At 29.4% G+C, this 16915-nt stretch overlaps 1 protein-coding gene across 4 annotated transcripts; it reads right to left on the bottom strand.

Annotated features, from left to right (window-relative positions):
• Positions 1-6468: 6468 nt before the first annotated feature.
• LOC114189867 (RNA polymerase II-associated protein 3) lies at positions 6469-11797 on the bottom strand. 4 transcript variants are annotated; one of them, XM_028078587.1, is made up of 12 exons: positions 11677-11797; positions 11473-11563; positions 10673-10770; positions 10383-10507; positions 9922-10043; positions 9746-9828; positions 8869-9021; positions 8588-8731; positions 7979-8158; positions 7725-7819; positions 7549-7646; positions 6469-6980 (listed from the first exon to the last, which is right to left on the bottom strand). In XM_028078587.1, exons 1-12 carry the CDS (start codon positions 11677-11679, stop codon positions 6877-6879), a joined length of 1296 nt encoding a protein of 431 aa, XP_027934388.1. In that variant the 5' UTR covers positions 11680-11797; the 3' UTR covers positions 6469-6876. The 4 variants fall into 4 exon arrangements, with proteins under 4 accessions (XP_027934388.1, XP_027934386.1, XP_027934387.1 ...); XM_028078585.1 differs by having other exon boundaries at positions 10673-10816; positions 11477-11563; XM_028078586.1 differs by having other exon boundaries at positions 10673-10816; positions 11477-11554; positions 11677-11777.
• Between the last annotated feature and the right edge of the window lie 5118 nt (positions 11798-16915).

The raw sequence follows: 16915 nt of genomic DNA, 5'->3' as shown, positions 1-16915 counted from the left end.
AGATTAAAAAATGTTGTGTCACATGATTTGAAATGTTGGAACATAGCGAAGCAAATTTGGTTTGAATAGGTCAATGAGAAAAATATGTATATAATAAAGTGCATTTATTCCTCAGGGACTATAATAACTGTTAATTGTGTTTCTTTTATTAGTATCATCGAAGACGTTTTTGACTTATTTGGAAAACGGCGATGCCTTACAGCAACGTTTATCCAAATATCACATGAACATGGACTACATTTATTTTATTATTAATTAAACTTAGTATTTTATTTGAACTCTCGTAAGTTTTAATTTAAAATTTTTTATTTAATTTTGTTCTATAGTTTTTAAGTTATTATTACTTCATATTGCACATTTAACCATTAATATTGTATTTTATTATAAAATATTTTTAACTAAATTTAGAATAAAAGAAAAGTGTCACATTTAGGTAAAGAAATGTAGAAGCAGAAAAATAAAAGAGCAGTAATAACAAAATTATACCTCGTGTAAAAATGTACAAGGAAAAAATTAATAAACATTTTAAAGGTAAAATTTGTATGTATGTATATAAGTTAAAAGTGAAAATTGTATAACTAAATACAAACATTGTCACAGTCCTCAAACTCTTTATTCGTTTGTAGCACGTTCCTCAATCAAACTACCATGAGTACAAAACTCACTTTTTAATACTTCAATTGATTTAATGTATATATAGTTGCCGATTCAACAAAGATATTTTAATAGAAAAAAAAAGGTACTTTTTTCACACTGTCTATGAAAAAGATATATTAATTTTGAACTCAACACTTTCTAAAATCAGTCATTTCATTTAATTCAGAACTAATGGGTAATCATGAAACATAATTACCGTCATTATGAAAATCTTATAATTATAAAAGCTAATAAGATGATGAAAGATGAAGATAATGTTATAGGGTACCATATAGCAACACGCGACAATAATATTGCACATGGCATGCGTTGAGTTGCTTAAGGCTAAAGAATCTTTTTAATAATGCATATTTAGTTGGTGCTAGAAAAAGTCATTTAGCCCATGAAAGTTCTGAAGTATTTTATTAATCTAAATATATTGGAATGTATTAAGAAACTATTTTACATTTTTAATAAAAATAATTTGTTGAAAGCATTAAATTAAGTTATAAATTTTAAAATATTGATGAAGTAAGAAAGTTTTTGTTGACGAAGTGGTGCTTGGGTGGGGTCCAGCGGGATCCTACTTCCGGTTAACTTTGATCACCACATGCTGACACTATATCACTCACAGTTTAATTCATTTATGAGTGTGTTGTGGCCTCTCATATTGGTCTCATAACCCAAAACACAAAATCAAGGCCGGACCAAATAATTTTTATTTATTTGGACAAATAAACCAGACATCTTAACAGGGCCTTCTACCAAATGGTCCCACTCTAAAGAGTTTGAAACCGGTCTCACCATTATGAGTGGGAAGAGTTCTTTGTATCTATTTATTATTCAATTAGTATCACTAAGGCTCTGTTCACTTGAGTGGATGGGTTTGAGAGAGATGAAATGAATGGATTTGAATAGATGTAAGAGTAAATTGTGTGTTATTTTTTTTAAAGGATTTAGAAGTGATTGTGAATGAATTTGAAAGTAAAGTTTGTGAGAATTTGTGAATGATTTGATTGATGTAATAGATTAAAAAAAATTTCAATTGATAAAAAATGAAATATTACCATTTTGTCCTTAACTATAAAAATAATTAAAAATAAAATATATTATTATTATTATTATTATTATAACATATGTGCATATTTATATATTTTTTTCAACATTCTTTATTTGAATATTAATGAATTAAGAATTAAGAATTATAAATTATATAATATATATATATATATATATATGAAGTAATATGAAAAGCAAAAAGGTAACTGCAGTATAGAATAAATGAAAAAATATAAGTAAAAAAATAGGTTAAAAAGGTTATTATTGTAATTTCATGTAAAAAACTGATCTTTCTTCGCATATCTCCTCGTTAGTGCGCGGAATGAATGAATGCTATATCCTCCCTTTCCCTGCTTTCACATCCACCTAAATTGTTGAAAACGAACACAACAAATTCTCGCTTTTCCTTCCTTATCAATAGTAAATAAGTTAAAGCGAACATAGCCTAAGGCTGTTAATTCGGATCAGCTTAGAGGGATTGGTTCTAACTCATACGAGTCGAAGTTAAAAAGGCCAAAAGATTTTAAAGATCAAAATAGTAATAAAAGGCTGATAGGTCATGGTTAACTCAAATAGATCGTTCAAGTTACATTTAGGTCAAAGTTACGCAAGATCAACTAAGGTTAATAAAGTTTGAATCAAGTCAGATACATGCTAAGTCGATTTGACCTGGCTGCAAGTTGGACGAGCCAATCCAAGTAAAAGGATGAGACATGTCAGCCCAAGATAGAAGTCAATACAAGTCAACTAGGTCGAATAATCAATTTAGTTAACCCTAACCCAAGGTCGAGTTGAGCAACCAAGACGAAGGTCAAACTAAGTTAGTTAGGGTCAAAGGTCAAGTTGAGTCGACTAAAGTCGAAGATCCAGGAGAATTGGTACAAGTTGAAGACCGAGACGAGTCAATTTAGGTCAAAGGTTGAGCTAAGTTAGCTTGGGATGAAGGTCAAAATGATTCGGCTCACGAGAAGGTTGAGCCAAGGTGGCCCATGTCGAAGGTCGTCTTAAATCAATTAGACTAAAGAGTCAAGTTGAGTTGACCTAGATCGAAGGTCGAGCAAAGTGATCCCTACCGAAAGTCAACTCCAGTCAATTAGGGACGAAGATGGAGATGAGTTGGTGTGGATCAAAGGTTTAGCTAAGTCAATTGGGACTAAGGATGGAAAAATATCCATGCCCCCGAGTATCCGTGGATAAAATCTACTACATGTCATGAGTGGATACTTCAAACGAGCGAGTAATCATGGGGTAACAGGTAACAAACAATTTAATATTCGTTTGTAAACGTGTCACCTGCGGGTATCATACTACCCGCACTTGCGGGTATCCAGGATACCTGTAGGTTTTAAAAAACTCGTGCATATTTTTTAAACCAATATCATATAGATAACAAGATGAATAATAGGTTGGATTTTTTGTTGCGGGTCAGGTAGCGGGTAGACACTATTTGTGCCCAACCCGACTCGTTGTCATCCTTAATTGAGACCAAATGTCAAACCGAGTTGACCTGGGACAAAAGTCAACATGAGTTAGTTGGACCACAATTTTGAGTTGAGTCTGTCTAAGCCAAATATTGAGTCGAGTTAACCTAAGTTTAGTAACTTAGGTTGAAAGTCAAGTCGAGGTTGTTAGAGTCGAAGGTCAACTCAACTATATTATTGGTATGGGCTAAGGGTGTGTTCTTTTATGAGGAATGATTCGAGGGAGAGGGAGATAATTGATTTGGATTTATTTAAGTGGTGAAATTTATGTTGTTCTTTTGAAGAGATTTGAGGGTGATAATGAAGTGGATTGAGAGTACCTTTTGTGAAAGTTTGTGAAGAATTTGACTGATGTGACTAATAAAAAATTAAATTTAATAGATGAAAAAGTAAGATTACGTAATTGTCTTTGGTGTTAAAAATAATATAAAAAATATTTAGATAAGTTGTAATTAATTTTTGATATTTTTTATCATGAATAAAATTATTAATAATATTTATGTATTGAAAAAATAAATATTATAATATATTTGAAAACAGAACAGGTTACAAGTCAAACGAAATTGGTTCCACGAGTGCTGCACGAAAAGAGAATAGGTTCCATTCACCCATAGATCTGGTTCTACTAAAATAGATCCAACTCCAAGTTGTGTTTCTCGAACCATGCGTGTCCTCCACCAACAATAATGGTGGAAAGGAGGAAACAACAATGGTAGAAAGGAGGGAAGGGGTAGGGAAAATCAAACGGAAGGAGAGTGGTAGGGCACATAAAAAAAGTACAACAACATAGACCAAGGCTATTTTAGTCAAATGGGCACTATCACTCTCAAATCTCATATGTTACAAATCTAATATCGCAAATCATCGTCTTGTCTCGCTCTTAATTCAATAGACAATAACACAATAATTCTTTTAAATTAACGCTCACAATTACCTTGGAACAATAATTCATCCCAAAAGAACACGACCTAAAAGTATTGTACTTTGAAATTATTTCAAATGTTGTAGAGGGATCAAACTCATTTTGATGTTATATGTGTAATATACATTATATCGATAAAAATTAAATTAGATACATTTTTATTTCTTTCATAAAGTATAATATTTAACGTTAATAAATAATAAAACATTAAATTAAATATAATAAAGTAAACAAAATTTATCGATATATTATTTATGTTATCTCTCATTTTCTTTTAAGTTTTTTACATATTGTACTAATTTTTATCCGTTGCATGTCTTCTTTTGTTTCTAAAAAAAAAATATACACAAATTTATTATTCCTATCCTCATTTCTCATCCGTTCTCTTTCATTTATAGAGATAAAAAAGATAATTCTCTTTTATCTCATGATAGTGGAATACTAGGTTAATAGTTAATATTTCTTTTCATCTTATAAGTTTCTTGTATATTTATTTTCTTATAAATAAGAAAGAAAAAATTATGTAATATATTTTTTCTTAACTCTTTTTTAATTGTGACTTGATTATCATATATTTTTCTTTAAATAATTATGTTTCTCAATATTTCATTTAACTTTTATAAATAATCTTTTAATTTTAAGTTTTTTTTTAAACTATACATATTGATGAAGAATAAAATAATATATTGATTTCAATGGTTGAATTAAAGATATCTTTGTTAAGATTAAAAAAGTTACACTTTCATATGAGTATTATTCCAGAAAGAAAATAAGTTTTTAGATTTGAACATATTCGATAAGTAAAAAAATAAATTATAAAAATTTATTTACGATGAATTCTATATAAATACAGCTCCAAAATTATTATTTATATAAAAAGTATATATAAAAAATTTTAACACGAAATTATTTATACTTTTATATATATATATATATATAATTTTTGAATATATTATTTTAATCCTTCAAATATTTTGTTCATGATACGCCAATATCTCATTTGATAATCCGCCGACAATATGTTAACATACAAAAGAATGAGCTAGGAATGAATACTTCTGATACCCGCAATATCTATCAACATCCTCGTGTTAGAGTACAATATTGGAGAAATAAAATATATAAGTGAGAAAAAAAATTAAAAATTAAAAAGTAAAATAAAATGAAATAACTACCGTAGAAATAGAAAAATTAAATTTAAAACAGTAACATAAAATATGTAAAATAATACAATTTATTACATGGCCAACTTCAACTCTGTTTATTTCCTCTTTGTATTCAGTTTTGTTATGAAATTTTGACAAGTTTACATTTTTCTTAAAGAGATTTGGCAGGCTCTTTCCAGTGCACCCAACTAAGGAATTGTACTATACTTCACTCACTTTCATCCTTCTTTTCTTTTTGTGTATTTTCAACGTAGCAAATCACAATGCATATCCGTGTACAGGCCCAACATAACACTAAAAACTGATGTTATCACATCAGAGGGAAATTCATTTTCTTACCATCATTTTTTAACAAATTGCACACATACCAGTATTTGTAAGAATAAAAGCTGAGAAGTTATGTAATATTATATGATTATATATTTGATTAAAAACAATTATTTAAATTTAATAAAAGACAAATTATCTAGTTAAAAATGACAACTAAAGCAATTATAAAAAAATATATTTCTTTTGTATAGCAACATAATACATATAATCAATTATTAAAATAATAAAATTTTCAAAATAATCCCCGACACATTCTAAGATAGGAATGGTAATGCGGACCGGTCCAACCAGTTTAGACCCGACTCGCATAAGACCGCGGACTGGCCCGTTTTGCACAATTTATGTGGATTGTAATCATTGACCCACCCCACATATCACTTGACTCGCAGCCCGTAGACTGACCTGCATTTTTTTTTAATTCTTATGATAAATTTTTCAATGTTTAAAAATTAAGAAACTTTAAAAAGTTTATAAAATTAAGTAAAGATTTCAGAGAGTTAGATGATAAATTGATAATTCAACATTTTCTTTATATCTATATTCATGCTATATACACAATATATTTTTTAAATTTTTAGCACATTAAAAATACATAATACTTATCTTTCTAATTATACAAAAGTTTGGAACGTCAATATACTTGTCTTTAAATTAATACAAGAGTCTATAAAAAAAATAACTAATATACACAAATACATTTTTTTTTTTTTTAAATTATTTTATACGAACTTGTGAACCAATCCACATGGGCTGCAACAAGCTGTGACGAGTTTATTGGTTTAACTTATAGACCACCCCGCATATTTTCTGCAAACCTACATGCCGGAGGCCCTAATTACCACCCGTATTCTAAAGTGCTCGGATTCACACCAAGGAAATGTAAGCTCCTTTAAAGCAACTCACTTTTAAGAGTAAAATAAGCAACATTTGTCACTTACAAAAATCAATATTCGATATCCCTACACATTCAAAATTATAAATGAAATAAAGTATAAACAGCTGATTTTCTCGTTATCAGCTAGAACTACCTCTTAACGTTTACTCATTTTACAATACCCAAATCGTGAAAGGAAAAAGCATTTAAACGTAGACCTTCCTCAGCATCAAGCATACACATTTTTGCTTTCTTTTTCCTCCCATTTTTTATCGATGGATCAAGCTGAACGTCAATAATGCTCCAATATTTCAATTTCAATAGCATAATAATTTACAAGTGAAGATGGTTGCGTATGGGAGAGGATCCACCGAGTCAAAATAACATTAGAACATACAAGTGAAGATGTCACTGTCCAAGGCAGAACTTTGATCGGAGGTTGTCTAGAATCTCTGCATACTCGATTGGTGTTGCCTCACTTTTGAACACTTCATCCCAGATCTTCCGTATGTCTGCACAAAATATAACCAACTTAATCCATCAGATTGAAAATTCTGACAACAATAACCATTAGTTCGAAATAGCAAGTAACACCATAAGAAACTAAGCAACCAACAAGATATACTCCATGAATTATTAGGGTTAGTTACTACTACCACAGACCATAATATTACTTTCTCGTTTATTTTATCTACATTTTCTTGGTTTAGGGGGGAGACCAGATGTTAAAATCGGCTATAGTTATTGACGCATCCACAACTACCTTTGGCTTATCCTCACAAACCATCATCAGTTGTCTGATAAAGTTACAGAATTTTCTGCTGCATTTACCATTCAATGAAAAGGGTTAATCTTTACTTTTTCCCGCTGAAAAGGCATTACTATTTTTGTATCTTCGTTGCTTTCTTCTCTAACCATTTCATATTTTAAACTAGAGACCCTTATTCTGCCTATACCTACTCATCTTTCCACTTTTTTATACCTTGTTTATGTCCTGATAACTTTAAACTTTCAATAGATTTAGGAAGGCGTGGCAAAAGAAATACTTAGAATTCTTTTACTGTTATAAAGAATACGTACCATCCTTATTTGTTGATGAAAGGCACATTACAATCATGTCAAATCTTGGAACTTTGATCAAATGCTCCATGTAACTGACAACCAGATCCATGTCCTCACTGCCAAAGGAGCAAATTCATTATCACAAATGAATCAAAACAATAAAATATTTATTTCTTCTGTAGATGTCCACTTACGTGAAAAAAGATGAAAGACACTTGATGATGTCAACAAGGAGGGTAGAAGATAAAGCATTTTTGAATATTTTCGGTAATTCTTGGGGAGATATAGCCTAACATACAAAAAAAAAGGTTTGTTACAACATGAAGCAGAGCACTGAACTCCAGAAATTTAAGCATAAAATGGAACCTCTTGTTAATAATTCCATGCCAAATATGCTAGATATTGACAACATAATCAAATTAAAAATGAATTAGAAAAAGTTGTACACCTTTAATAGACGAGCCTGCAGAGCAAGATCACCCGAAAATGCTCTCCACGAGACCTCAAACTGGTACGCAGTGGTTGGTGGTGTTATGTTTTTGGCAGCTTCGGCCATGGCTCTAGAAGCAGCACGAGAAGCAAGCTGTTGAACAGATGCTTTCATTTCTGGTTTAATTCTGTGATTTCTCTGTCAAGAAAAAAACACGAAAACAAATTCATCAAAAATGGGAATACAAAAGGAATATGCATTTATGCACAATTACTAACACCAAAATTCCAGAAGCACAAAAAAAAATGTAAATATACCCACACAAAAGTCGTAGAGGTAAAACCTAAATAACAATTGAAAGTAAACCACACTTGGATACATCATTAAAAAGCCCAATATTTACTGAGAATAAAAATAAAGTAGCAAAATTACAGAGTGGTGTTTCTAATAAAGATCCAAAAGAATAGGATGTGGATAATTCATATTTAAATAAGAACTCGTGAAGAACATAAAAACATTTATTTGTGTTTTAAAGATAAGAAAGAATACATGTTGCTTCCAACAGGACCAGGATATGCAGTGAAACTAGATTACTTGACAAGAAGGAAGGATTTTAAGATATTTCACCTGTTCCAAACTGTTACTTGCACTCAAACCTTTCTTAGAATCATCAACTCCTTGTGCTTGAGGCCTTTTTCTGGTTACTGTGTCTCTGCTATCGACCTCCTCTGTTATAAGTGATTCTTTAACAGGTATTTGCTGCTCACTAACCTATCAAAACCATAGCCAAACTTTAGGGTGAACTACATTTACATGAAAAGCACAAACAAAGTACTACTTAACACTCTCATCCATAAACATAACGATATATCCTGAAATGTGATATTGAAAGCTCTAGTGTTTCGTACCTTTTTATGATTAACTTCAGCTGGACCAGACTTTTGAGTACCATGTGAAATGGGGTGGATGCTGCCTCCGTTAACTTTTACCTCTGACTTTCCCACTTTTTGAGTTCCCTGTACAGTGCTTCTCAGAGCTCCCGATGCTTTCTGGAGAATATCCTGGATAGATATTTAAAAAAAGAAAGAAAAAACATTAATCTATGCAGCAGAGAACCTACGGGGGGAAATATACAAAAAACCAAAGTAGCTAATAAATGACGGTGCTTAAATCCTAGTCTCTGATCTATACTCTCGTTCTATAACGAACTTTCCCTCTCTACATTCATGCGTTTGAATATGCAGACATTATCAACCAAATGTCTGGTACGGACTACATGAACTGGCCATAATATGCGCTCACAAACAGCTGTACTTATCATTTTCTATCAATGATTTGTCGGTAGTGGGAGACGGTTATATTATATCTACTCATAGATTTTCAACCAGCAGTATTTTCTTTTCAAGAAGACTTATGATCTACATTCTTAACGATTTCAATTTTTGAATCCCATTCACCAATCACTATTGTCAAGTATAGCATCCCCTCATCCCATCTCTAAAGTCTTGTTAACATCATAATTCCTTGATCTGTCCTGATTTTAATAAATCAAAGGCCCTGACATTTTATAACCTTAGTTCAAGACATCAATTCAATTGATTTTATGCTATGTCAGCTACTAAATATACTTTTCTTGTCTGCTGTTAAGTGCCAGTATGTAAACTGGTTATTGGTTAACATCAAGTTCAAAACTAATATTTCCATGACTTACGTAAGCACTCCTTAGTGTATGTAAATTAAAAATAGTAAGTCATCTAACAATACTGGAAATAGTGATATACTTACTTTCTCATACAAAGATTTAGCATCTGCGTACTGTTTCTTGATTTCTTGATTGTTTGGTTCCAACCTCAAAGCAAATTCAGCATCTGTGATTTAGCAAATTTGAGACTCAAGAATTCAAAATCAGAATGTTACATATGTAGTTAATGGACAAGTGCAATATTCAAGTGTAAACACACCCTCCATTGATTCTTTAATTTTCCCAAGTTCTTTTCTAGCTGTTGCTCTTCGTGAGTATGCTTTTATGTAACGATCATCAAGATCTAAGGCCTCTGTGCAGTCATCCTCAGCCTCTTGGAATCTACAGACACAAAATAGATGAGGAAGAAAACATATTAACTTCAGAAACGAAGATCCTTTCAAGAGAATCAGTGAGTTGATAGACCCAATAACAATTCACAATAATTGGAAAATTAACTTTCTTTTATTTAAAGTTCAAATCTGATAAAATCCAACACTTAGTGAATATTTTGATGAGTAAGCCACACAGAATCAGTGAGTTGATAGACCCAATAACGATTCACAATAATTGCAAAATTAACTTTCTTTTACTTCAAATTCAAATATTAATAAAATCCAACACTTTATAAATATTTTGATGAGTCAGCCAAACTTCTTTAAATACGTAATGTAAGCTTGCCTCCTGAGCTTGATATTGGCCATTGCCCTATTTGCATATGCTACAGCTGTTGGTGATAGGGCAATGCTCCTTGAATAGCAGTCTCTAGCTTCCTTAAATTTCTTCTGCTTGAAAAACTCATTTCCCTGTAAGATGCAAAGAAATTGAATAATCAGCATCATGCAAGACAGCACCACTAAAATCAATATATAATATCTCAACATATCAATCCCAACCCCGTCATCCATATCAATCCAACCCCGTCATCCGGAGACTGAAACAGAGGGAAAGAAAAAAAAAAAAATACTTACCAGATCTTTCTCAGAAGCAGCATCAGGAACATCTTCAGGAACAAAACTACCATGCAACCGATTCAAAGGATCATTAATTTTTGATAAACCGTACAATCCTGGAGAAGATCCAGTCAGTCGAGAAGATGAAGCTTTTGTGAATTGCTGTCAGAATGACACATCACGCATGCATTAATTCCTCCATACATACACAAGCACAAACATATTTAAGATATGCAACATAAGCAAAATCAAGGGGTCCTTTCCTTGTTTTAAGACCATCTAAGTACAAGAAAGCATGGAAATTTAAGAAAACCTAGAACAGAAATTACGCTTTCGACATTCCACAAAAGATCCTTTGAATAAAAGGTGCAAACTTCCGCCAATTTATGGTTATCTGAACCCATAGTTCGAGCTACAACAATAATTATTTTCGTTCATAAATGTTCATTGTTTTCAGGCAGCATATTCAGAGTTCACATTCCCTTTGTACCACAAATATGTAAACAACAAAATGTAACCCATTAACAAACCTCCTCATACAAAGAACAAAATCTCCATTAGTTAGAGAATAGTATCACTGAATTCCACCATTTGATAAAAAAGACGAAGTAGTCAAACAAGGTAAAACAAAAGTCTTGGTTCTTCACGGTACATGTACATTCATAATCCATCCACCACAACAAAAACATCAATATAAGAGAAAATAAACTGCCAATAATAAAGAGGTCAATTGAAGAATCATAATGCTTGTTGAAGTATACTCAAAACGTACACAGTTGGACGATGATAGAAAATTTTGATGGTTAAAATAAAATTACCAACATTTTCCTGTTGTGACTTCACTGTTTGTGTTTTATCCTTTCTAGAAAGTTCCCAATCCTGCAAGTCGTTTAGGAATCCCTGGAAATCCTATTAAAAATGTGACAACGGAAAACATTGTGAACAAAAAATAAAAAAACTAAAATTAAGAAACAAAAAAAACATATGAAAAAATGCCAAAAAGGGTGAGGAAACAACTATACCATGCTGTGCTGACGAAAACCCCTTTACCCTTCAGGCGACCCAGCAGACGCAGCAAGAACTCTGTATCATTCTATTATACAACAAAGAAGACGAAGTGGGAAGTGACTATTTCGAAGAAGAACATTCGCGAGTTGAGATTATTATGGGCCGGCCCATCAGCATAAACTTTTTAATAACTGATGGTATTGTGGGCTAACTGTTTCTGAGACCCAAACCTTTATCTTCTACCATCAAAGTTTTAGAAAGTTAGATACTTTACTGTGTAATATCCTTATTTGTATTTTTGCTTCATTCATTATCTTTATATCTAGGAAATTAAAAAATTCTACGCAGAAAATCTATATCAAATCAAAAATTTCTTCATATATTTTCACCGCAGACAATAATAAGTCAATAATTAAACTATTTAAGAAATTAAAAATATTTTATAAGATCAACTTTCTATTTGGGATTAATAAGGTATAAATATTCAACTTATCAGTGAGATGTTTTAATGTATGACATAATATATTTGAATTTTTTATTATACTTTTTAAAGTTAAATATATTTTTATTTCAAAAATTTTGATTTTAAATTAAAATTTATTTATGTATAAAATTTTGATAAATTTTAATTTCAAAACTTTAAAGATTTTGATAAATAATTATTTTAATTTAATTTTATTAATTTTTTAACGTAGTTTTTTCGGTAAAAAAATTATTAAATGCTATAAACAATTTAATATCAGCATTAAACATATGTAACATTCAAAAATTAAGTTAAATTTTTTTAAAATATATTGAAAAAATAAAATATATTAAAATTTAAAAAAAATTGTCAAAATTTATGAAAAAATAATTATTTTAGTAACTTATTAATTTGTGACATGATATATTAATTTTTGTATGAAGTTAATATTTGAATTTGATAAGAAATAAGAAGAGAATGATTGAATTACCAGGGATGGTCCTACAAACACTACTCATTTCTCACTGCTCAGTAGTCACTGGTCTTTTCAACATCATTTCTCTTTTCCTTTCAATTCAACTTTATTCAATAATATGAATCTTTTTTCTTTTTTTTCATTTTGACACCTCACTCTTTCTTTACTTTCACCTTTTTTATTCTGCTGCCCTTCATTCACCCACTCAATCTTAAAATCAATCAGACACTCACACATTCAATCAGTCACTCACCACTCACTCTTTTCTTTCTTTCTTTCTTTCACTCAAAATCCTGTCAATCTTTTTATTTATACCAATTATTATTTTTTTTGTTAGGTTTTTAAAACTATTCACCTTTCTTTTTCTCATCAAACATTCTTCTTTCTTATTAAACTGATATATCTTCAAATTAGTTACTAAAGAAAACATGAGAAAACAAACTTTTCCTTTCGCTGAAGGAACATAAATATGTAAAGTGTCATCTCAACTCTACCATGATACCATATTTATAAATGATTTTCCTTCTAAAACTGTATACTTTATATTATTTATAAACTTTTTAAATAATCGATACTTATTTCTAATTTTTTAAATAATTGATACTTATTTCTAATTTACACTCTGCACTTCTAAGATGAAAGAATTTGGACTCAAATTATCAAACGACAATATTAGTATGAGTAAATTTTTTTTTTCTTCTTCCATACAATTATGATTATAAAAGTAGGCTAGATCAGGTTAAAATTTTAAACCCTTGCATTTGAGTCCGATTCCCTAGTCTGATAAAGGAAGGTCAAAGGTAAGTCGGTTCATTTTTTTATTAAAAATAATTAAAAATAATATTTTTTTATATTATATTTTAATAAAAATAAAAAAAATATTATTATAATTTAATTATTAATATTAATATTAATAAAATTAAATTGTAATTATTAGTTATAATAAATTAATTTAACATGTAAATATAATAATTATTTTAATTTATTTAATTAAAAATATTAATCGATTGATTAAAAGTTTAAAAAATATTTTATTTTAATTTATTAATTTCAAAATTTGAAAAATGAAAGAATATAATTCTTCTAGTTTTATAACATTAATTTATTTTAATTTTTTAATTGATATTATAGATTGATATTTGAGTTAAAATGTGTCAAACACAATTTAAACATTAACTTAGAACGTTGGAAATATTATATCACATATGACCAATTCTATTCTCCTATCTAAACTTATAAACTAAAAATTAGTTAAGAGATTTTTTGACCAAGGGAGACTGATTTTTTTTAGCATATTTTCTTCAACACACGCTTGTTGTACTATTTTTTTTTTAATATTTGCAGTGATTTCTTTTATCATCACCAAATATGTAATATTTTGTAAATACTGTGTTAGAATTCTTTTTTTAATTTTAACTGAAAATTTCCAGTCAATATTAATCAGGATTATTGTTTTCACCAATTTCACTTGTAAAAAGTTTTAGTCGACACTAATAAAAAAAAACAAAAAAAAAAAACTTCCAACCTTCAACATTGTAAAAATAACCTTTATCGGTATTATCCTAAATTATTGTAGTTGATCTAAAACTAATATAAATTAATTTCATTGGAGAAAAAGTTTTGCAATGAAAATTTATCGACGAACTTTGACCGAAAAATAACATCGATCAATACAGACTACAAAAGTTAAGAATAGTGATATTTTAAAGATTTTTAACAATATTTAATATTTAATTAATTTTGGAATTAAATGGTAATTAAAATATTTCAAAAAATTAATAAATAATTGTCTTATCCAAAGAAATTTTAAAATAGTGTTAATTCAAATTCTAAGTATTTAAATGTATTGTAGAATTCCTTATCAACCAATTTTTGGAACTTAATTGACTTTAACGTTCTTTATTCCTTGCATTACAAATGGTCAGTAGGTAAGGAAAAAATGAACTTTAGTCATTTAGTTACGATCCTGAAGTGTGGGTTATATTTCAAGAAAAAATGAAAGTGAACTTATAATTATAATTGAAGATGGTTTTGACAGGCTTAAAAAATGAGATTAAATAGGTAAAAAAAGTGAATATGTTTGATGTAATAAATAAATAAATAAAATCTTAGTTTGGATTAAGAGGGACATTAGAGGACAGAAAGGAGCAGCATCGCGCGGAATGCACGGGGGAAAATTTATGTTGTTTGAGAGTGTAAGGCCCACACTATAGTTCACACGACCACACACCCATCTAAAATCTTTCGTACCACGACCCTGTCTCTGCACTCAGAATCAATGCTACTACTATACTCCTAACTACTGTTTTTCTGTCCTCTCTCTCACTATTATTACAATCTTCTCTCTTCACTGCACACTCAATTTTTAACACAACACAATCAATCAATATGTTAAATCTTATGTATATGTGTTTTGCAATTGCATGTATTGCGCCACTACGTCCTACTTACTGTTTAAGTTGACGCACTCATAACTATCATCGTTAATTTCAGATCTTTTTATGCATGGTAGAACAGTTGTCTATTTACACCACACAAAAAAATTAAATAATTGAGTTCATTAATAATTGGTGTATTGTTATTTTTGTTCACACTTCAATTATTTTTAAAATATTCGGTTATGTTTTTAGAACCTTATTTTATGAAGGAAGCTAATTAAGTAAGTACATTATTACTTGCTTTCTATGTTTGGGCAGGGCCTACCAACAGACAAGACCACATGAGAAAATAGTTGCAGTGGAAGGGGGAGCAGCTACATATGTACATGATATTTGTTTGCCACAAAACTTTGAGAAACAAAGGATCAAAAGAAGTAAAGCAACTCAAAGACACCAAATCAAACTCAAGGAAACCTTGAGTTGAGACAATATGTAAGGATCATTGGTTTACTTAGCACTCAACAAGTTTATAAGTTAGGAGAAAAATAGCTACTATGGTTATTGTTAGTCATTATTGTAAATATATATATATATATATATATATATATATATATATATATATATATATATATATATATATATATATATATATATATATATGGTGATAGATTTAGAGGCCAATTGAATGAGTAGGTTAAATGCTCATACAATAAAGAGGTCCAATGTTTATTAAGTGAGTAAACTTTGACTATATGAGAAGAATCACATAATAAAAAAGATAGAGAAAATAATAGAAGGTTTTCTAGACCATGTAAATACAGTATGTTGAAAGACAATCGATATAAAAGTTTTTGGCTGATCAGTCTCAATGTATACCCTTCGGTCAAAATAATACATATAATATTAAACTTGTTTTTCTCTGGTAAATTTTATTCTCCTATATTTATGTTTTTTTTTTATTCTATTAATTAGAGTTGATAAATTATGTTCAAACTTTTTATTAACCTTCATTACTAGTTTAAGTTTAATTGGACTAAAAAATATAACTTTTTGTCTTTTAATTTGAGTTAAATTAAGTTTGACTAAGTGAATATAATAGGGTTATAAATAAGTTTAAGTGAGCCGGAATGACACAAAACTTACTAGTAACCACCCTTTATCATTTTTATCATCATTTTTTTTATTCTAATTATTTATTACTTCTAATTATGCATCGTGTTTAAATGATTTTAACACTTACTTTATTTATATATCCAATTATATGAGATGATACTTTTTGATTTTCATATACTATTACCAGTTACTTAATGAAATAAGTGAACACATGCTAGTATTAGGTAGAATGAGAAAATTTACTTTAATTGTAATACAATAAATATATATGAAATAAGTTAAATGATAAACACATGTCCTTAAATAAACCAACTCACAACAAAAAGGTTGACAAATAACAACGTGTTTGACATGAAAAAAAAAAAGCCAAATTGAGTTGATTTCTAATGAAAAAAATATCTCAAGTGAACCAACCCATACCTAATCCACCAACTTATAATAATAATTTTTTGTTTATCAAATATTGAACTGAATAGAGTTAACTCACATCTTGTTTAATCCGTGGAGAACTTACTCATATAAATCAAATCAATTCAATTTGATACCATAACACTAGTGTGTGTATATATATATATATATATATACACGATAGCAAGAATTTCCAAACTTTATTACTTTTGTCATATAAATAGACTTTCTTATTTCTTTTTTGTCAGGTGGGTCACTAATTTATTTAGTCCATACTAATTTATGGGCTCCAGATCCATTATGCAATTTAAATATTTAACCCTTGCATCAGGTTTGTTATGAGAGAAAATTAGAGTGAGAGACAAAAACACAGAAGCTGTGAGTGCCTCTGGTGAGAAGCCATCAAAGAGAGTGAA

Source organism: Vigna unguiculata, chromosome 7, assembly GCF_004118075.2.
Source record: "Vigna unguiculata cultivar IT97K-499-35 chromosome 7, ASM411807v1, whole genome shotgun sequence".
Classification (NCBI taxonomy): domain Eukaryota; kingdom Viridiplantae; phylum Streptophyta; class Magnoliopsida; order Fabales; family Fabaceae; genus Vigna; species Vigna unguiculata.
The sequence above is the reverse complement of the archived record's forward strand: the minus strand, read 5'-3'. Positions and strand labels throughout refer to the sequence as shown.

Bases quoted from the DNA above. Each gene is read 5' to 3' on its own strand.
- LOC114189867 (XM_028078585.1), bottom strand. The intron at 8,159-8,587 runs GTGAAATATCTT...TTTTCTTGACAG, and splicing joins CAAGTAACAGTTTGGAACAG to AGAAATCACAGAATTAAACC. The intron at 7,820-7,978 runs GTGTACAACTTT...TTTGTATGTTAG, and splicing joins TGCAGGCTCGTCTATTAAAG to GCTATATCTCCCCAAGAATT.